The sequence below is a fragment of the Schistocerca piceifrons genome, chromosome 3 (assembly GCF_021461385.2).
Source record: "Schistocerca piceifrons isolate TAMUIC-IGC-003096 chromosome 3, iqSchPice1.1, whole genome shotgun sequence".
In the NCBI taxonomy this organism is placed as follows: domain Eukaryota; kingdom Metazoa; phylum Arthropoda; class Insecta; order Orthoptera; family Acrididae; genus Schistocerca; species Schistocerca piceifrons.
Genome location: NC_060140.1, coordinates 205,909,148 through 205,932,585, shown reverse-complemented (window position 1 = coordinate 205,932,585; position 23,438 = coordinate 205,909,148). Strand labels below are relative to the sequence as shown.

Below are 23,438 nucleotides of genomic sequence, written 5' to 3'. Positions count from 1 at the left end.
ATGTGCCTTTTGTACACAAGGCCTCAACACTAAAATGTAGTAATGTCAGAAGCACAAACTGATAGCATTTTTAGTGACTTTCCTACTTTGTTTCCTTTAGATCATTTCAAATTTTGATTGCTTCTTTGTTCAGAAGCTACTGAGCTCTACACACGGAGGCACATATTTAGCTTCAGGATACTGATCTCTACCAAAGCAGATTTTGTTTAACTGTAGACTTACGTCAAAATATTACGAAATATTGATCAGATATATGTATATGATTGATATTTTTCTATCAGGTGCTGTTCTTCATGGCTGTGTGTGCACATCTGAACTGTAGTAGCATTATAATGTATAAAAAGCAAGTCATAAAATTACACATATAAGCATTATGCATGGCAGCAGGTATTGGTATGAAAAATCTTTGGGATTTTTAATACATGGTGAGAAGATACTCTAAAGGCCGAATCATGCATTATAACAATAGCTAGTATAATTCTCTACCAAACGCACAGTGGGGGAGGCAATAAGAACAGCGAGTGAAAGAAAGGCTGAACAAGGAAAACAATAAATACTCTCACGAAGTAAGATAAAATGCAGTTACATTCTTTACATGATACAATTTTGTAAGTACAATTCATACAACACCAAATGACTGGCTGCCTAAAACTTACGTTGTTGTTGTTGTTGTCTTCATTCCAGACTGGTTTGTCACAGCTTTCCATGGTACTCTATCCTGTACAAGCTTCATCTCCAAAAAAACTACTGCAACCTATATTCTTCTGAATCTGCTTAATGTATACATACCTTGGTCTCCCTCTGCGATGTTTACCCTCCACGCTTCCCTCCAATACTAAACTGGTGATCCCTTGATGCCTCAGAATCTGTCCTACCAACCCGATCCCTTCTTCGAGTCAAGTTGTGCCACAAATTCCTCTCCTCCCAAATTCTATGCTGTACCCCCTCATCATTACACGATCTACCCATCTAATCAGCATTCTTCTGTAGCACCGCATTTCAAACACTTCCATTCCCTTCTTATCTAAAGTATTTACTGTCCATGTTTCACTTCCATACGTGGCTAAACTCCCCATATAAATACGTTTAGAAACGACTTTCTGACACTTAAATGTATACTCGATGTTAACAAATTTCTTTTCTTCAGAAATGTTTTCCTTGTCATTGCCAGACTTCATTTTATATCCTTTGTACTTCAAGCATCATCTGTTATTTTGCTTCCCAAATATCAAAACGAACTGATTAAGTGCCGTTTCCTAATCTAATTCCCTCAGCATCAGCCGATTTAATTCAACTACATTCCATTATCCTCGTTTTGATTTTGTTGGTGTTCATCTGATATCCTCCTTTCAAGACACTGTCCATTCCATTCAACCGGTCTTCCAAGTCCATTGCTCTCTCTCACACTCACATCATCGGCAAACCTCACAGTCTTTATTTCTTCTCCAAATTTTTCTTTTGTTTCCTTTACTGCCTGCTCAATATACAAATTGAACAACATCGGGGATAGGCTCTAACCCTGTCTCACTCCCTTCTCAACCACTGTTTCGCTTTCATGCCCCACGACTCTTACAACTGCCATCTGGTTTCTGCACCAACTGTAAGTAGCCTTTCGCTCTCTGTATTTTACCCCCACCACCTTTACAATTTGAAAGAGTATTACTGTCAAAGCTTTCTTTAAGCCTACAAATGCTAGAAATGTAGGTTTGCCTTTTCTTAATCTATCTTCTAAGGTAAGTCGTAGGGTCAGTCTTGCGTCACGTGTTCCAACATTTCTCCCGAATTCCAGCTGATCTTCCCCAAGGTCGGCTTCTACCAGTTTTCCTATTCTTCTGTAAAGAATTTATGTTAGTATTTTGCAGCCGTGACTTATTAAATTGATAATTTTCTCACCTATCAAGACCTGCTTTCTTTGGGATTGGAATTATTGTATTCTTTTTGAAGTCCAAGGGTATTTTGCTTGTCTTGTACACCTTGCTAAACAGACTTAAGAGTTTTGCCATATCTGGCTCTCCCAAGGGTGTCAGTAGTTCTAATGGAATGTTGTCTACTTTGGGGCCTTGGTTCGACTTAGCTCTGTCAGATTCTTCAAGCAGTATCTTATCTCCCATTTAATCTTTATCTATGTCCTCATGCATTTCCATAATATTGCCCTCAAGTACATTGCCCTTGTATAGACTCTCTGTATACTCCTTCCATCTTTCTGCTTTCCCTCATTGCTTAGGAATGATTTTGAATCTGAACTCTTGATATTCATACATGCGATTCTCTTTTCTCCAAAGGTCTCTCTAACTTCCCTGTAGGCAGCATCTATCTTACCCCCTAGCAATATATGCTTCTACACCTTTACATTTGTCCCCTAGCCATCTCTGCTTAGCCATTTTGAACTTTTGCACTTTTGTCAATCTCATTTTTGAGATTTTTGTATTCCTTTCTGCCTGCTTCATTTTTATATTTTCTGCTTTCATCAATTAAATGCAATATCTGCTCTGTTACCCATGGGTTTCTACTAGCCCTTGTCTTTTTACTTATTTGATTCTCAGCTGCCTTCACCATTTCATCTCTCAAAGGTACCCATTTTTTTCTACTGTATTTCTTTCACCCATTCTTGTAAATTGTTCCCCAATTCCCTCTCTGAAACACTATACAACCTCTGGTTCTTTCTGTTTATCCAGGTTCCATCTCCTTAAATTCCTGCTCTTTTGCAGTTTCTTGAGTTTTAATCTGCAGTTCATAACCAATTACTTGTGGTCAGAGTCCTCATCTGTCCCTGGAAATGCCTTACAATTTAAAACCTGGTTTCCAAATCTCTCCTTTACCATTATGTAATGACCTTCAGGTGCCTCCAGGTCTCTTCCACATATACAATCTTCTTTCATGATTCTTGAACCAAGTGTTAGTTGTGATTAAGTTACACTCTACGCAAAATTCTACCAGGCGGCTTCCTCCTCCATTCCTTACCCCCACTCCGCATCACCTAAAATTTTCCTTCTCTTCCTTTTCCTACTATCAAATTCCAGTCCCCCATTACTATTAATTTTCGTCTCCCTTCACTATCTGAATAATTTCTTTTGTCGTATCATATATTTCTTCAATCACTCCATCATCTCTGGAGCTAATCTTTTACTATTGTGGTAGGCATGGGATTCGTGTCTATTTTGGCTACAATAATGTGTTCATTATGATGTTCATAGTAGCTTACCTGTGCTCCAATTTTTTATTCATTATTAAACCTACTCCTGCATTACCCCTATTTGATTTTGTATTTATAACCCTGTATTCACCTGACCAGAAGTCTTAATGCTTCTGCCACCAAACTTCACTAATTCCCATGATATCTAACTTTAAACTATCCATTTTCCTTTTTACTTTTTGTAACCTACCAGGCTGATTAAGGGATATGATGTCCCACAACCCAATCTGTAGAATGCCAGTTTTCTTTGTCCTGATACTGAAACTTCTATCCATTAACTAAGCTGGCGTAAAAGCTACATGAGAATAAAGCTCATATACTGCAGGAAAAGATTTCCACAGCTGGGTAATGTGCATATTATAAAAGAGAAGAGGTTCTTTATTAAGGTATTATGCATTAAAATAGAATAATGAATAAATTTAGAAGTTAAACAGAAGTGAAATAAAGAGCACCATAGGGCATGAAATAATTACACAAACTGTCAATACAGTACAATCAACAACAGCATACTACTATAAAAAGAACGAGTGTGTTTATTACGTGAAATACTAGAAATAAAACAGGGAGCATTACAGAGTACACCAGATACGACAATCATGTTCACTGTTCAATTCAATGATGGCTGATAACAAATGCAGATTTCAAATGAGTGCAAGAGGGTTTTCAAGTCATTGTGTACACATACAAATTTTTAGCATCAATTTTTAATGAAATTTTAAGGAATTATTAAGGTAATGTCTCAGTCATGAATAAGGTGACTAATAATTAAAAAGACTACCAGATATACAAACAGTGAGCACATTTCTTTACTAATTAAAAACAATCAAAACATATCAACAACTGTATCAACATTTCGTAAAAGTTTATATTCATCACAACATATGTTGGCAAGTAGCACCCATTGAGAAAATAATCCCGCAAATCAGGATGTTTGACCACTTTTGGACAAAGCTTACAAAATGTATTCCTGTTGTGATGTTTCCATTTCTAATTAACTTTTTCAAAGTACTTCCTTGAACCAACAGGGTCAGGTTTGATGGTTGGTGAATCAGGTTTCCAATTAGCAGGGCAGACTGGAAAAAAAAATAATGAAAGAAATTAGAGGCAATGAATGTGACTAATACGCAAGATGGACATACAATCAAATCATAAAAACTGAAACAGAAAATAGAATATAAGGAACACAACGAACATACTAAATACAAAAAATCTCAAATTCTATAAGTAACATACTTTGAAGTAACATCATTAGCATTTTACTTCATGCTCTTCACAGCAAAACACCAAAAAGCCGCCTCCTTGAACCTCACATAGATTCCAGCACAATATCTTGGATGCTGAATGCTTCATTGAGCCTCAACCTATGTCCTCCAGCAATAGTTCAACTACAGTGAAACCCCATTTTTACACTTTTCAAGGGACTTAAAAAACAAAACAAAAAGTGCAAAATGTGGGGAATAATGTTTTAAGCTGTAAAAGTTACGTATAGGATACCCCCTTGCATTTTCATAATTCATGTATATGCACATAATAGGCATCAAAATACTCTTGTCAGGGACTTGTTTCTTATCTAATAAAGGTTTATTATCTTATAAAAACCACTCATAAAATGGGAACTAATTATTGGGAAGCAGAAACGTTTGACCCCATTTCATACATCATTACCGAGGTTTTTGGAACGCCTGCAGCTGTCATTCATTATTTAAATAATGAAACACTGCATCAGTTACATATTTTTTCATGCTTAGCACAGGGTGTTTCGAGAATTTTTTCTCGATATCAAGTGCAAACATTTACATAAGTATTTTTGGTTGTGTTTGTATATGTGTTGTTCTGCATCTCTTGAACTGTAGTTGTCTTTTTGAGGTTATCCGGCACTGGGCTTCCTCAGTTATGTAGAAAGCCACACATGCAAGCTATCACTTTTATTGTTTTTTCCCTGTGTAACATCACAAAAAATACATATGTAAATACTGCACTTAACAACGAGAATAACTCCTTGAAACACGTTTTTCTCAGTATGAGGACATACATAATTCGCACTGTGTTTAAACCAAAAACATTTAAGCAACGCAAACTGAATGAAGCTGTCAACTAGTGCTAAAAGCAGCCAAAACACGAAACACACTAAATATGGTTTGACAGAGGTGTGCCGATGATTACGACAATCACAAAACTGTGCATGCACTGTAGAGACAGTTCAGAAATGGTTATAGTTGGTCATGATATCTTTATTCATTTTTGTAAACACTACTTGATGACCAAGATCATTTTACGTCAGTTTTTTTTTCCACAAACATTTTTTCATAAAGTGTAAATTGCAGGAAAATTATAAATATGTTGACGCAAAATTGGGTGTTAATTAACGTTGTGGACATAGAAAATTTGATGGGAGCGATAAAAAATGTCATGAACAACAGGAAAAAGTTAGTTACGGAACACAGAAGCAGCATTATATTGTACTTTAATACTGACAGTTCTGGTGATGAAACTTCAATATACTTCTATGGTGTAAAAATATTTGAGAGTAAGAAGTTGGATATCAACTTCATTCACCAAAAAATATTATACCTGCTAAATAGTTACATGTAATTTGAAGTTTCTAGAATATTTGACATTGTTGTTACAATTTTTATAGTTAATTTTGTAACAGTAACAAGAAAGAAGAAAAATAAATTTTGAAAAGAAAGAAGCCTGTGAGTATTTTAAAGAAATTCTGATTCAATGAACAGTTTAGACAGACACCGGACCATTACAGTTTTAGTATGATGCTATATACTGAACATGAGAGCTGAAGATGCAAGTACATCACACAGTGTACCGACTGTCTCACATGCTGCAGGTAGCCAGTTCAAACCTGACCATTACCAATTATCTGTTATAATTACCATTTCTCTAAGGTTCTTGGATTATCTTAATGTTTGTAAATTCTGGAATATTTGATGTTTTTATAAGTATCAGCTTTCTGAACTATGCAAAGTTTCTATAAATAGCTGCACTCTCCATCCTCGAAGTCAGTTCTGTTCTGGCTGTACACTGGTGTTCATAAGAAACGTGCTTTCAGTGCCAAGTGTAGTATTTTACTTACAATCCTGATTTTGAATTTGGGCTTGATTCTGGTGGCAACATGAAATATTTATGTATGTAAGAGTTTCATATTTGAACGGCGATGCAATGAACGACAAAAAATTCTCATTTAATGACAGCAATGTAGGTTTCTCATTTCCCACAGACAGAAAAAATTTACTGTGGAGGTTATTAAAAAAGACTAATAACAAAATTTATATGATTTGAATATGCTGTAGTCTTTTTTAAAAGTCCCTCAATAATTCTTACAACATAAATTTAATGGACTTTTACATAATTTTTTCTATTCGATCAACTGCAGGGGATTTTTTTCATTCAAAATGCTTAAGTTAATTCATTTTATCCTCAGTATCAGGGTTTCATTTAAGAAGCAAATTTATAACATTTTGTTAAACTCATTCCAAGGTTTGATCCTTTCCTGTAAGCTCTATTTAAAAAATGTAATAAGTCACAGCATAATTTCAACAACATGTTACACAAAAAAGGAAGCTACATACTTTAGTTGTTTTTTAAATGAAACATTTATACAGAGGGTAAATCAAATGGTGATGCATGAAATGAAGATAAAATGCAAGAGATCAAGGTGAAGAGAACAGGACATCTCACTAAATGGAGTGGAAGAAAATACGTGAAATAGGGGAGGGTACTGGCTTAGGGGAGAAGATTGGCTCAAAATAGCAACATAAAAGTGGTAGGATGAACTGGAGAAGACTGAGGCTTGCATTCCAAGCAAACCCTACCAGAGATGGGATACTGTACTAGATGGTGGTGATGGTTATGGTCAAATTCCAGGTTCTGTACGCTTTTATTTTAAACTCATCCTACTTCATAACTAATGATTGTTTCTGCATTCTTATTTTAAACTATGTATTCAATTACACACTTGACGACAGAGTGAACATCAGGTGATTTGTAAATTACATACTGTCTCATATACAGACAATGTTCAGTTTCTCATTATGGTGTACCACTTCAAAATCAGAAAAACCTGAAGGAACAAAATTTTTAGTTTAACATCTCGCTGACATAAATCTTATTAGAACCCAGAATTGAGACGACTGGGAAAGGAGATAAATGAAGTTGTCCCTTAAAGAATTTATTTGTAGTATTTTAGGGTAACAATGGACAATCAAATTCAAGATGACTGGAGAGTAGTGTGCCACCTCACTCAGTTCCCAAATTTCGTTAACAGGTACTATTCAAAACAAATATTTATGTCAGCTGGCACCTGTGTTCCTAAGACATCATCAGATAATTGGAAGATTTCATATGTAGTGTGCAAGGAAGTACAATTCCTATTGCATAATTTTTCAGTATTCTAATACCACACAGAATTGTGTAACAAACGCATCATTTACAGCCATAGTTGAAGAGAAAGAATCAAGAAAATGGCTTGCAGAATAGAAGCCACAATTGTGAGTTTTCATTGTTGTCCATCTCCTGAATGGTTTGCTGTGGCCAGTGTGAAGTCCTTTATTGAGAATGATGTAAAACCAAGTTTCAGAGTCATATTTTGGCAATTTTTGGGCAACCAGGACGACACACAACAATTCTGCCCAAAGACCACACTCATTCCACAGATGCTTTTGAAAGACTGGAGTCTCAATGACGCCCTAATAGTTTTCTATTTAAATGCCTTCGATACCATCAAATGAGCACTTCCCAATGTCTTCACTGCTTTCGAACAGCTAGTGGTCATCTTCAGACTAAGGGAACATTCTGCTAGCAATTTCCTTAGTGTTGTCAAAAATGTTTACTCTAAAGATGACTGCTGACTGGTTGAAATCAGTTTTGGTATTGTATAATGGTTATCTGATTGTGTCAAAAATAAATAAAAATTAAAGCTCACAAGTCAATGAGAGTCTCCACGACAGTATACCATTTTTTTTTTTAAATCCCTTATAGCACAACAGTCAATGGACAAGGACAGTGAAAACATTTTATCTTCTTGCCAGTTTTAATGTTCCCTTCCTTGCCAGTTTTAGTATTCGTCATAATTTTAGAAGTAACATACAATCATTTTCGTCTTATTTCATCATTTTACAATATTTGGTATATTTTCATTTTAAACATATCAGTTACATTATATTTACTAACATCACATTTGTTTATATTATTCAAAAAATGTTGAAACTTTCAAATGTTGTCAAAGAAAAAACTCTGCTACTGAACCCAACAAAGTTTTTGAAAAGAAAGCATTGCTGTAACATACAAATTCTCTTCTGAGACTGCATGCTGGCAATCAGTCAACACTTCACTGTTGTGTCCAGACAGGCACCTAGAGTCTATATTTCAGCACAATTGACTAATTGCCTTCAGCACAACACCAAATATTTTACAATGTTCATATATCTTGCAGATATAGAACATTAATGGATTTGTAACCCCTTATAACATCTAGCTAGCTGATATCTGCCATTACAGGCATATGTAACACTCATATCAGCATTTATAGACACCACTACATGGTTTAACAGGAACCTATGGCAGAGCCATATGGGTCTGTGAAGATAACGAGTGGTTAGCCGACTTTGAAGGTGCAGCACAGTGCGTTTTTCTTTCACATCTGTCCGAAGTTTCTATCCCTTGATATTTCCCGAAAGCTTGTTAGTAAGGTCACTGAAAATTCCTTTTTTTCACATTAACAAAGCAATTTATCCTGACGTAGAGGTACAGTATCCATTGATATTTCATTTCCCAATACTTCTGCACTACGAATCATAACCCAGAACCCAATCCATGTTGTTTCTTCTTGTTTATAACATTGTTGACATTAACGAACACATCATTCCAAAAGAAGCTTTCTAGAGCTGCACGATATTGTAAACACCACTGGAATAGATGTGTGGAGGAGAAGAGAACTTAGAAAGAGACAAAAACGAAAAATCAAAGTTGAATAAAAATATTAAAACAGCTTTTAACAGACCTTGCAGCGAGTTGTACATCATAGTGACAACAAGATCATCAAAGATGAAGTATGAGCTAATCCGAATTCTCTACCTCTTGAGGCAATCTTAATAATTATTTGGCTACTACTGAATTCATCCAGAAACAGTGAAGAATTCTAGAAGTACTTCAATTTTACTCAAAGTGCTGTAATATATTTCAGCAGATCTGTTAATGACAAACTTCTGCACTAAGATAATGCAGAACCTAAAAGTTACATAATGAAAGAACCTCACTGATCTAACCCACAAAACCCTTTCCACAACATCTCAACAGTACAACTTAATGGAAATTATGTTATTGAAATGTTGTATAATTGTCCATGTTGTGACTAAGGCTTCATTACAGGAGACCTCTACTTCATTATCACTGACCACTGTTGAAGCCCTCAAAATTACTCGGCAAGAGCAGAATTGTTTTCTCAAATTTTGCATACAATTTAAATTCCATTTTTCTCCTCTACAGAACTTCCTGGAACTTATTCTAGACCTGATTTTCTGCAGGTAGTCTAAACTCAAATTGCAGTGTCCCTACTAACCACATGCTGACTGCCAAGTGACTGTTCACTTAATCCAAGAAATACATGCCTGGATTCATGATTAACCATATTTTTAGTGTGGCCTATATTTTTAAAACTTACCATGGATTTAAACACAGCCAACTGCTTGCAAAGCATCCAGTTGATGTTATAATTATACATCTGCACATACTCAGACAATATACATTGATTATAAAAGCTATTGCTGCTGTGCAAACAAAATCATGGCAAATTTATTTAAGTAAAACATTTTGTAATCAATTTATGCCCACTCTACATCAAATCACAGAAACTCATAAACAAGTGATACAGAAACAATTAAATCTTTGTGAACTAAAAAACCTCTCACCTTCACCATGCTTCTCAACAAACTGGAATGCCTTTATCAGCCTCAAAGTCTCATCAACACTGCGGCCAACAGGAAGATCATTTATTGTAATCTGCCTGAGGATGCCCTGTATGATTAGATAAACACAGTTAATACACATAATAATTTAAACTTATATAGAAGATCTAATTCGGACAAAGATTTGAACACACACTGCTCAAATACAAGCAAACTGTCTTAACTGCTCTGCCATGTCACTTAGAAATAGTCAAGGGAGTCACTTGCTTTGATCCACTGGTGTATACTAACTTTCAAACAACTATTACAGAAAAAGTTGAAACCTACATCAAGGATTGCACAGTTTCTTTAATTTTGGAGAATTTAATATAATTCTGCTTCCGAGGTAACAAATTTAAGTATCTGCACAAATAATGGTGCAAATGATTAACACGCTGTGTCCAGTTTAATAACCTGATCTCTGCATGGATTTGCATGGCCTCATATCTGGCTGGCAACTGTCAGAATGTCATCCAACAAAAAGTTGGACAATGGCCTCTCACTCCATGAAGCACTACTAGTAGATGTAAAATGGCAACTCAGTAGCCTCAGTGCAAAGTCTGGGAACTGAGTTAACTGAAAATACACTTGTGGTCAATTTCAGTCTGCTGAAGTTTACTGCATTTAGCATTTTCGTGAATTAGGATCTAAGACATACCAACCACTGTGCTTTCCATATTACATAAGGATCATGAAAACTTTCACAGTTGAACTGAATAGCCTGTGTCTGATCTCCATTTAATTGCAGCTTTAAGACATGAGGGACTATAATTGGTCTATACCTTAGTTGTAGCAACATCATAAGCCAACAAAAGTGAGGCACAAAAACTTGACTAATTTTAAAATCTGTAACTACGTCTGTCATTTACTGTTCACAAAAGACAGAAGTAAGAAGCAGACCAGCTACAAATGAATGCAACTGATTTCTCAGTTTAAGAGTAAAAGTCAGTATGTTTGATCACTGTTCCAGCCTCTTAAATACCAGATGCAATATTAAAACCATAACTAGAAATATCAATGTCATCTATTAATTAGGAACACTTAAGTGCTGTCCTTGCCGTGGACATAACAATACGAGTAACAATTAGAAAACTGCCATACCTTCAGCACTACCTTCTTGAACATCATTCTGTTGCTCATAATCAGAAAATATATCACTGATTAGACCTTAAATATCAGGGATAGTAGTACAGAATAAAGACAGAAACCCCAGACACTCCATGTAAAAAGCTGGTTAGTGGAAAAGATATGCTTTCAAACAGTAATCACAAGCCTCTGGATAGTTAAATAAAATGTCTACTAGATGCTGCCTCCTCCAAACACTTTTTGAATAACTGTTTCTAGTGGGTGGGTTATTAGCAGTGAACTACCACCTTTTAAACCCACACAGTAAGTGTCCAAGGATGTTTGGATTTCAGAACCTAGATGATGTTTCAATCTATGATTCAATTCAGAGAACAAGGCAGTATTAGGTTTTAATGTCCCATTAATAACAAGATCATTAAAGATCAAGCACAGGCTCCTATTTGGGAAGGACCACCATAGTCCCAAAAGTGAGTCCAACACCTCACCACTTTTTCACATTGCACAGTGATTCACTCCAAAACTTTCACTATGATTGCTACACAGCTTTCTAGGGCTTCAGCAGCAAGAGGATCACGAAGAGTGGGAGGAGCAGAAGATGTAATGATATGATGAAGACAACACATCTTTTGCATTGCAAAATAAATTTCAGAGGATACAATGATAATCTGCATATACTTTTTCTAGTTTTTAGAAAATATCATTCTATTTAAGATAAGACAAGACCAAATAATTCTGTTTTTATTAAAGTACTAGTGGCAGGAAGAGCTTACTAAAAAAAAATGACAAGTTGGATGATCATCCACCAACCATTAATTAATTAATTAATTAAGTACAAAGAGGAAAGAGGAAAATACAAATAGTAGTAGTAGTAGTAGTCGTCGCTCAATATACACATTGAATAACATCGGGGATAGGCTCCAAACCTGTCTCCCTCCCCTTCTCGACCACTGTTTCGCTTTCATGCCCCATGACTCTTACAACTGCCATCTGGTTTCTGCACCAACTGTAAGTAGCCTTTCGCTCTGTATTTTACCCCCGCCACCTTTACAATTTGAAAGAGTACTCCAGTCAATATTGTCAAAAGCTTTCTCTAAGTCTACAAATGCTAGAAATGTAGGTTTGCCTTTTCTTAATCCATCTTCTAAGATAAGTCGTAGGGTCAGTCTTGCCTCACATGTTCCAACACTCCTCCCGAATCCAAACTGATCTTCCCCAAGATCGGCTTCTACCAGTTTTCCCATTCTTCTGTAGTAAAGAATTTGTGTTAGTATTTTGCAGCCGAGACTTATTAAATCTTCCTCACCAGTTGGTAGAGTTTTGTCAGGACTGGCTCTCCCAAGGCTGTCAGTAGTTCTAATGGAATGTTGTCTACTCTGGGGCCTTGTTTCGACTTTGGTCTTTCAATGCTCTGTCAAATTCTTCATGCAGTTGTCATATCTCCCATTTCATCTTCATCTATGTCATCTTCCATTTCCATAATATTGCCCTCAAGTACATTGCTCTTGTATAGACCCTCTGTATACTCCCATCTTTCTGCTTTTCCTTCTTTGCTTAGGAATGGTTTTCAGTCTGAGGTCTTGATATTCATACATGTGGTTCTCTTTTCTCCAAAGGTCTCTCTAACTTCCCTGTAGGCAAGCACCTATCTTTTCCCCCAGCGATATATGCTTCTACATCCCTACATTTGTCCTCTAGCATTCCTTGTTTAGCTGTTTTGCACTTCCTGTCTCTCCCATTTTTGAGACTTTTTATTCCCTTTTGCCTGCTTCATTTACTGCATTTTTATATTTTCTGCTTTCATCAATTTAATTCAGTATCTCTTCACTACAGCTCCTGACGTAGGCTCCCTATAAAAGCACCCGATTACCATGTTAGACGCACCTTCAGTGCTTAATGTGTCATCCATGGATTTCTGCTAGCCCTCGTCTTTTTACCTGCTTGATCTTCTGTTGCCTTCACTATTTCATGTTTAAAAGCTACCCATTCTTCTTCTTCTGTATTCCTTTTCCTTCATCTTGTCAACTGTTCCCACGCTCCCTCTGAAACATTCTAAAACCTACAGCTCTTTCAGTTTATCCAGGTCCGATCTCCTTAAATTCTTGCTCTTTTGCAGTTTCTTCAGTTTTAATCTGTAGTTCATAACCAATTACTTGTGGTCAGAGTCCTCATGTGCCTATGGAAATGTCTTACAATTTAAAAGCTGGTTCCAAAATCTCTGTTTTACCATTACATAATGAATCTGAAACCTTCTGGTGTCTCCAGGTCTCTTCCATGTATACAACCTTCTTTCATGATTCTTAAAGCAAGTGTTAACTGTGATTAAATTATGCTCTATGCAAAATTCTATCACGTGGCTTCCTCTTTCATACCTTTCCCCTTGTCAATACTCAGCTACTACTTTTCCTTCTTCCTTTTCCTAGAATCAAATTCCAATCCCCCCACGACTTAAATTTTCATCTCCCTCAATAATCTGAATAATTTCTTTTAACTCGTCACACATTTCCTCAATCTCCACCTCATCTGAAAAGCTAGTTGGGATTTAAACTTTTACTATTGTGGTGGGTGTGGGCTTCATGTGTATCTTGGCCACAATAATGCATTCACTATACAGTTCATAGTAGTTTGTTCACATTCCTATTTTTTTAATTTCATTATTAAACCTACTCCTGCATTACCCCTATTTGACTTTGTATTTATAATCCTGTATTCACCTGACCATCAGTCTGTTACTTCTGCCACTGAACTTCACTAATTCCCACCACATGTAACTTTAACCTATCCATTTCCCTTTTTAAATTTTCTAACCTACCTCCCCAATTATGGGTTCTGACATTCCACACTCCAGTCCACAGAACACCAGTTTTGTTTCTCCTGATAATTACATCCTCCTGAGTATTCCCCACCGGGATATCTGAATGGGGACTATTTTACCTCTGGAATATTTTAACAAGAGGACACCATCTTCATTTAACTATACAGTACAGCTGTATGGCCTCAGGAAAAATCGGAATGTATCTTCCCCTTGCTTTGAGCTCTTTGCAGCAAGGCCGTTTTGCTTTAAGTTACAAGGCCAGATCAGTCAATCATCCAGACTGTTGCCCTTGCAGCTACTGAAAAGGCTCTGTCCCACTCCAGGAACCACACATTTTTCTGGCCCTCCATTGTGGTTGCACCTACGGTATGGCTACCTGTGTCGCTGAGGCATGCAAGCCTCCCACCAATGGCAAAGTCCATGGTTCATGGGGGGACACTTCAGGCGCATTACACAGAAGTTAATTTTGCACGAAAAAGCAGGTATGAACACAAAATACAAATAAATGAGAATCTATACGTATCAGTATACTGACAAAGAACAAATTCAAGGACAAGCTCTTAACTACACAGTCTTGCAATTATACCACCACATATTGGTGGTGGTGTTTTTGTGGTCTTCAATCTGGATACTAATTTTATGCAGCCCTTCATGCTCGTCTATCCCATACATGTTTCTTCATCTACATACAACTACTGCAACCTATATCCACTTGAATCAGTTAACTGTAGTCACACCTATGATTCCAGCTACAATTTGAACTCCTCACACTTTCCTACATTACCAAATTAACGAATCCCTGATGTCTCAGGATGTGTCATACTACCCAAACCCTTCTTCTAGTCAAATTGTGTCTTAAATTCTTTTTCATCCATTTCCATTCAATACCTCTCAAATCTTCAGAATTCTTCTGTAGCACCATAGTCCAAAGTTTCTCTTTTCGTCTTTTTTGAAGTCTTTATTGTTCATGTTCTACTTACATATAAGGATACACATTAGACAACTATTTCTTAAGACTTACTAACACTTAAACAGATATTCACATATTTTTCCTTTACAGAAAAGCTTTTCTTGCTGTTCCTAGTCTACACTGTATGTTCCCTCTACTTCTGGTATCCTCAATAACAATACTAACCAATAGCAAAACTGGTCTATTTTTAGTATCTGATGACCTAATCTACAAGGGTCGTTCAACAAATAATGCCCCACTTTTTTTTCTCAGAACATATTTATTGTTAAGAGTCAGAATTTGGTGACAACATGTCTTGTCAATGACCTATTTTTCTACGTAGTCTCCATTACGTTCTATGACCATATGCCAATGTTTTGGAAGAGCATGTAATCCCTGCTGGTAAAAGTGCTTGTCCTGTAGGCATAGCCATGTTTTCATTGCATGACTGACACTTTTGTCATCTTCAAAGTGTGTCCCCGCAGAGAATCTTTAAGTGGCCCAAAATGGAAATCCGAGGCTGCCAGGTCTGGACTGTGGGGTGCATAAGGCAATGATGTCCAACCCAATTTGGCAATGTGTTCCCAGGTTGTCAGACTTGTGTGTGGGTGTGCATTATCATGCTGGAGCAAGATTTCTGTTGGATTCTTCTCTGATCGAACACGTCGGAAGTTGAGTTTATTCAGAGTCTACACGTACATCTCTGAAATGATGGTTGGCCGGCCCTCTTGGCATCACATCCCCAAGAATGACGCCATCACAAATCCCAGAAGACTGTCATCTTGACTTTTCTGGCAGAAAGGGTTGTCTTGAATTTCTCCTTTTGTGGTGAATGAGGATGATGCCACTTGCCTTTTTGCTTCCGGCGCAAAGTAGTGCACCCAGCTTCCATCCACCTTAATGATCTGTGACAGAAATGCCTTTCCGTCAGTCTCAAAATGCTCCAACAATTCAGCTGAAATGGCCTTTCTTTGAATCTTGTGGTCTGCTGTGAGTATTCATGGAACCCATCATGAGCACCTCTTCGAATATCCAAGAGTCTTGATCGTTAAAGACTCACTTCCAACCCTGACTGACAACTATAGAGCCAATTGTCGAGTTGTGCTGCACTGGTCGGCACAAATAATGGTATCCACACGATCCATCATGTCTGGAGTAGTGGCTGTGACGGAATGTCCCAAGTGTGGCTGATCATGGAGCTCTGTTTCTGCATTTTCTGAGGTTGTAACTTTCTTTACCCTTTGCCCGACTGTACTACTATCAACTACAGCATCGCCGTACACTGCACACAAACGTTTATGGATGTTCACCACGGTTTCTTTTTCTGCACACAAGAATTGAACAACAGCACGCTGATTATATTGTGAGTCATATTTAGACGCCATTTTGACACTGTAATACAGCTCTGCCAGAACAGTTCGAAACTTCACCGACACACAGAACAAACATCAAATGTGAAGCACCAACAGGAACGTTTGTCTATGTATATCAAGGGGTTTGAAAAAAAAAATGTGGGGCATTACTTATTGAACGACCCTCATAATTCATTCAACAGTGTGCGAGATGTAGGTTTGCCTTTTTAAATTTATCTTCTAAGGTAAGTGTTGGGTCGTATCACCTCGCCTGTTCTTACCTTTTACATGAATCTATTCTCATCTCCCCATGTAGCTTCTGTCTTTCCATTGTTACTCAAATAATCTACATTAGTTTTTCACAAACAAGACTCATTAAACTGATGGTTCAATTATAAATCTTTCACCAATGCCTTCTTTGGTACTGCGCATCTTTTTTTTTTTCTTGAAGTCTGGGGATGTTTCATCTGTCTCATACCCTACATACCAGATAACCATGATTAGTTATCCCAATAAACTTAATAATTCTAAGGGAATGTAGCTTGCTTTTTGATTTATTCTAACAGTTTCATATCTCCCCCCTTATCTTCATCCACTTCCTCTTCCCTTTCTAGCTTAATATTACCTTATCATATGAGTTCTTCATATTCATACAGCTCCTCCTCTTTTCTCCAAAAGTTTCTTTAACTATCTAATATGTAACATCAATCTTTCCCATGGGCACATATGTTTCAACTAGTTTGCATTTCTCAGTCTCATCTAGCTATTTTATATTTCCTGACAGTCTGTATTCCCTTTTGCTGGCTTCCTTTACTGGATTTTTATGTTTTCTCCTTTCATCAATTAAATTTAATACCTGGTGTGTCTTCAGGAGTTTCTAATAGCTTTCATCTTTTTGGCTAATTTTTCTTCTGCATTAAGTATTACACCCCTCAAACTACCCTTTAATCTTCTATTGAATTTTTCCCTATATTGGTTAGTAATTTGAGAATACCAACTTTTAAACTGTCAACAATTTCAGGTTGTTGAAACTTATCCACATTCCATCTTAATTTCTGTTTTAACCTGAATTTCATAATTATTGAACTTACAGTCAGAATGCACCTGTGTCCCTACAAATATTTTCTGTATAAAATCTGGCTCTTAAAGCTGCCTTACTGTAACATAATTATGTTAAAAAATATTCAGTGCTCCCACACCTCTTCCACTTATGTAGGCAGCAGTGTAGCAATTTCTTACAAATCGAAGTATTTTTTGAGATTCTAGCTTACTAATTACTTAATTGGAGTGATAAAAAATCTACTCACCAAGCTGTGGCAGAACACACACACAAATAAAAGACTAACAGTCTTATGTATGTGTTCCGCTGCCACTTGGTGAGCAGATTTTTTATGTATCCAATTAAATAGTTTTATCAATAATTGATTCATTTTGTTGTTGTTACTTACTTATATACTTATGATACTCATACAATGACAAAAAGGAAACTGATAGACTCTACAGCATTACGAGGAATTCCAATAAATTACAATCAGAGAAGGATCTCGAAAACTGTAGATCAAAGAAGTTGTTTCAAAATGCAAAAGAATTCATATAAGTGATAGTTAACCTCGGTCCATAATCTTGAGATTTTTCAGGTGCCTTTTCAACAAATCAGCAAGTTATGCACACTGCTGATCTCAAAAAATGGTCAAAACCCTTACCTGTGGGTCAATAATGAACAGTCCTCTTAGTGCAACACCCTCAGATTCAACCAACACTCCATAATCACGGGAGATAATCTTGTTGAAATCTGACAGTAGTGGGAAGTTTAACGATCCTAAACCTCCTGCCTGGAACAGAATATAACAATTTCTGATATATTATGGTTGAAACCATAACTGGAAAACTGGGAAAATTAATGGTTTATTTCATGTCTTACAAGCTCCTTATTCTAACGAAATCCATTTCCTCCAGACAGAGACATAGACAAGCAACTCAAATTATTCCTTTAATTCTTACCTTTCGTGGTGTATTAATCCAAGCTAGATGACTAAAATGTGAATCTGTTGATACACCTATGACTTCAGTATTCAGTGATTTGAATTCTTGTATCCTTTCATTGAAAGCTATGATTTCTGTTGGACATACAAATGTGCTGAAAAAATTAAACATACATTAAACTGCTACATAAACATACGTGCATTTGTGAAACTGAGAGGGACCATCCTTTTCATTAAAAAAACAACTACTGAAATATATTAACAATGTAGGGACAAGCAATGATGTTTATTGATGACAGAGAAAAATTCTTGGCAAATGACGTAAGGTAAATTCTCCACACCCCAGAAAACTGAAGGAATAGGAGACGAGTCATCCAGATGTATCAAAAAACCAAATTTATCTCCTGAGAAAAAATATATTTACAAACATGTCAAACAATATTTTGACAGCAGTAAAAAGTGCTTTTTTACTTATCCTTTGCATTTTCTTTTCAAGATCTAAATAACATCAAAAACCATTTTTCTCATTATACAGATCCAACTTTTTTTTACTGCTGAAAGAATTTTCATGAACAAATGTTTTTTAACTTACATTCTTAGACATGCACACAATTTTTCTCTCTAGGTATAGTGAAACAAACACTTTGCTGCTTTTAGATATTTCATATTTCGTGTAGGAGAATACTAGTAAGAGAAATTTCATGATCTAGTACAACGTCTGCAATGTGTCACAAAAATCAACAGCAATAAAGATTAAGAAGATATGAAAGCACAAAATCTACCACCATAATGCAGTGATCTCAATAAGAACAGGTTAACTTCCAATCTAAGCAAACAAAGCCACAGTCCCCTGTTCACATACATGCCGTCTGCAGTATACTCAAGACTCCATAGTTGGCAGAGTCAATTGATCATTGACATCACTGACCCACATGCAATGTGGTTTGCAGCTGATCTAAACACTAGAATGTAACCCACAAGTAGTCTATTTTAAGCAGAAAGTTTATATATAGTGTTAGTGAAGTGAAATGGGAAGAAGCTAAGGATCTCACACACTTGGTGGGAGGGGTGGAGGAGTGGGGGAGGGGTGAGGGGGGGAGAGGGAGGAAGAGACTTAAGTTGCAAGTTCGACCTTGGAATGAGAACTACAGCATCCCCCTGATGCAGGAGGCAGCCTCATACACAGTAACACAAACACATTATCTTATGTAAGAGCTGAAGAGGATAGAAATTTTAGTTTGCAAACTTCACATATCAATATCTTACATTTCACTTTTGATGCGCAGTAATATAAACTATTTATAAAGAAATTAAAAGTGTGTAACACATAGAGGAAAGAAATGAAGAAAATCGATCATATTTTTGGTTGACTTGTTACACAGAAAGCTCAACAACATGGAGTCAAATAAAATGCAAACATTTCCTTATCAGCCTCATAACAATTTCAGAGAACTGGACTAATTCTTCTGTTATCTCAATAGTTTGTCACCTTAGAACCGGTGTAGTAACTGACTAGTAATCTCAAACTTTGGTTTGATATTAGCCATTGCTTAAAATCTGAATAAAAATCATCAGCAATGGCAGCCACATATTTTTGGTATAAGAACTCACCCTTGTTCTGCCAACGGCCTTGTCAAAGAGGGCGGAGAAGTCAATGGAGATAGGGAGCACCTTCCTGACCTTGTGGGTAGGAAACTGCCCTAAAAGGCATAAGAATCAGCAATGATCAACAATATGAGGATGCAGAAGGCAATGGACACTAATGCATTAAAAATAATATACACCCACAGCACAAGTGGTCTGTAATCGGAAAGCATCATGAACTCTTCACTGGCAAAAGATGCCAGATTAGTCATCTATTTTGATATCAGAGCAGACTGCCATGGTGAAGATTACTGTGGGGAAAAGATTGAAAATCAAACTAAAGGATAATGTTCTAAAAGTCCGAGTGAGGTACTTGGTAGGGAATCTGGAAAAACTGATAGCAAAATGCAAAGGCTCAGTCTAGACCTAATTAGAGTCAGTAAAGTGAAATGGAAAGACACTAAGGATTTGTGGTCAGATGAGTGTAGGGTATTAACAGCAGAAGAAGAAAATGGTATAATGGTAGTAGGAAGGTATGGCAGATTGTGAGTTACTGCAAACAGTTCAATGATAGGATTGTTCTTGTCAGAATTAACAGCAAAATAATGCCAACAATATTAGTGCTTTGCCAAGAGCGCAAGCAGAACATGAACAGAGAGAGAAAGTATATGAAGATATTGAATATGTGATGCAGTAAGTAAGAGGAGATGAAAATCTAGTATTCATGGATAGCTGGAACACTATTTGAGGATGGTGCAGAACACAGAGTTATAGGAGCAATCAGAGAAGAGAAAGACTGAGAAACAGAAGAAATACATCAGATCGAAGAAAGAAGAAGTACAAATTTGTCCAAGAAAGATAAAAATATAGAAATATAAGCCATTAAATAGGAAGTTAGGGAAAACTTGAAACAGAAATGGTTGTCAAAAGGACAGATTCAATGTACAGAAAAGTCAAAACAGACAGTGAAATTAAAAGAATTAAAAGCACAGATGTCAACATTAAAAGTAAAAAATGTATTCTACTGTTAAATTCAGAGGGAAGAGCAGATAACTAGGAAGAGAACACTGAAGGTTTCTATGAAGGGGACGAATCGTTTGAGGATGTGACAGAAGAACTAGAGTTCCCATCTGACTACATGAACAGCAACCAACAAACATAACAGTGGCTCCCTCACAAGTTACCATGTGGAAATTTTCTTGAACTCACACTAAGGGATGGACTGTGTACAGCACACAGAGGCTCTGAAGGACACGGCAATTCAGGCCAGATAACACAGTTTAAAAGCCTGTGTTGTCACACATACTGTGTGGCCTGATACAGGATGAAGAGCTCTGATGTAAATACTGACAGAAGCCAATACCGAAAATCATCATTGCTAATGACGAAGGCACAACTGACACACAAAGTCAGGCCGAGAGCCATCAGTGTACACAAAGGTACTATCACCGAGTTCCATGCAAAGACCGAGAAACTTAGTCATAGATCAAATCTGGTGTAGTTTCCTTAGGAAGGGGATTAAGTCCAAGGTGGAGAGGTGTTCCCACCCGCTGGGAAAGCAGCACATAGCATGTGTAGTTGCACTGCCAAAGCAATAGCCTAAAGCAAACTCTAGGGGCAGCAGAGAAGAGCGTCACACCCCATACAGGCAGTCAAAGGAGTCATCAAAAAAGGCGGCATAGGACATGTGGCTGGGCAAGGCAGCATAATGGCTTGCATACCTACTGAGTAGAACATCACACTGGTATGACCACACCAGTATGACAGCAGTAGTTCCTCTGCTTCTGCATAGAGAACCAGTGGCCAAACGGATTCCACAACGGTAGATTGTATTTAGATGGCGTAAGACTGACAGATGTGCACATGCATAAATGAAACACCAACAGTCTAGTTTTGAATGGCCAAGGGACCAGAACAAATGGAGGAGAGTTGTCCAATCTGCTCCACAGGGAGTACTGCTTAGCACACATACGACATTGAGTGACCGGGTGCAGTGGGCGGCCAGGTAAGACATGAGGGATGACCAAGAAAGATTTCTATGAAACACGAGCCTCAGCAATTTTGAAGTTTCAGCGAACAAAAGAACACACACAAGATGTAAGGACAGTGGAAGAAACCCACTACGCCGCCAGAAATCCATGCAAACGGCTTTGTCAGTGGAAAAGTGAAAGCCATTGTCAATGCTCGACAAGTAAAGACAATTGAGACAGTGCTGAAGTGCTGCTCAAGGAAAAAAAGTCCATGGATGGATCGTAAAATCTTTGACAAAAATGGAACCAGAGATGCCAGGCAGGAGACAGGTCATAATGGGGTTAATGGCTACAGCAAAGAGGACAATGCTCAGGACAGCACCCTGTTTCCTTGGATGCAGGTGTCTAACAAGGCAGAAGGCCCAAGGACTTTAAAAGCTCTGTCTCTTAAAAATTCCTGAAGGAAAACTGTTAAAAGAAGTAGTAAATTAAATCCAGCTACCTTTTTTGGCGGCCCGAAGAATGCAACGACATTGCGCATGCACTGTTGATAATTAATACAGTTCACCATTGTAAGGTGATGGTTAAAAATGTGGAGAGCACATCTCCGTGCGCGAATAACATTGCAGCATGCCTCAGTCCACCAAGGGACCAGGACACAGTGCGGTAAAGATCAAGTGCGAGGAATGGAACATTCTGTGGAAATGTTCATCGAACATCGCCAGGGAGAAATAAAGCCTCCAGTCAGCCTTAGAAAGCTGCCAATTTGGTTTACACTTAGGTGACTTAGGTGGGGTAGGAGTCAGCAAACGGATAGCACATGGGAAATGGTTGCTTGAGTACATGTTAGAGAGAATGGACCACATGAGACTACAGGCAAGATGGTCATTGGAGAATGAGGGGCCTAAATGGCAATAGGCGTGTGTGGAGTCTGAAAGGCATATGGGTGCTCCAGTGTTAAAGCAGATGATGCTTAGTCGACTGAGGTCAGCCAAGTGGACACCCCATGGACAGGATCTGGAAGAGCCCCAGCGGGGATGGTGTGCATTAAAGTCACCAAACAGCAGAAAGGAGAGAGGGAGTTGACCACAAAACTGGAGGAAGTCTTCACTGGTGACACTAAGTGATGGAGGGATGTAGACGTTGAAGAGAAAAGGTGGTGAGAGGAAGGAAAATGCAGACTGCTACAGTTTGCAGCTGGATGTTCAGTGAGATAGTTTGACTATGAACGTCTTCTCTGATGAGCGGCACGACTTCCCCACGAGATGGAATGCCATCCTCAGGAGGAAGTTCAAAGTGGACCAAAAAGAACTGAGTAAGGTCAAAGTGGTTACGAGGATGCAATTTTGTTTCTTGGAGGCAGAAAACAAGTGGATGCTACGATTCCATGGGCAGTTGTAATTTCTCTTTGTTGGATCGAATGCTACAAACATTTCATTGGAGGAGAGTCATGATGGGGAAATGGGGGAAAAAAAAGAAAAAGAAAAAGTCACCTCAGCAGCTGCCAATTGCCAGCCTTCGAACTGCTACGGGGTGCAGAAGCTGGACGATCTA

General features: G+C 37.5%; 1 protein-coding gene across 1 annotated transcript in view; it reads right to left on the bottom strand.

Moving 5' to 3' along the window:
• Positions 1-3,977: 3,977 nt before the first annotated feature.
• The window catches only part of LOC124788156 (peroxiredoxin-like), a 36,133-nt gene continuing 16,672 nt past the window's right edge, over positions 3,978-23,438 (bottom strand). The window contains exons 4-7 of the mRNA XM_047255308.1: positions 18,350-18,485; positions 18,052-18,180; positions 10,114-10,219; positions 3,978-4,266 (exon numbers count right to left, since the gene is read on the bottom strand). Coding sequence (XP_047111264.1) covers positions 4,181-4,266; positions 10,114-10,219; positions 18,052-18,180; positions 18,350-18,485 — 457 coding nt within the window. The 3' untranslated portion in view covers positions 3,978-4,180. The remainder of the gene's footprint in view (positions 4,267-10,113; positions 10,220-18,051; positions 18,181-18,349; positions 18,486-23,438) is intronic.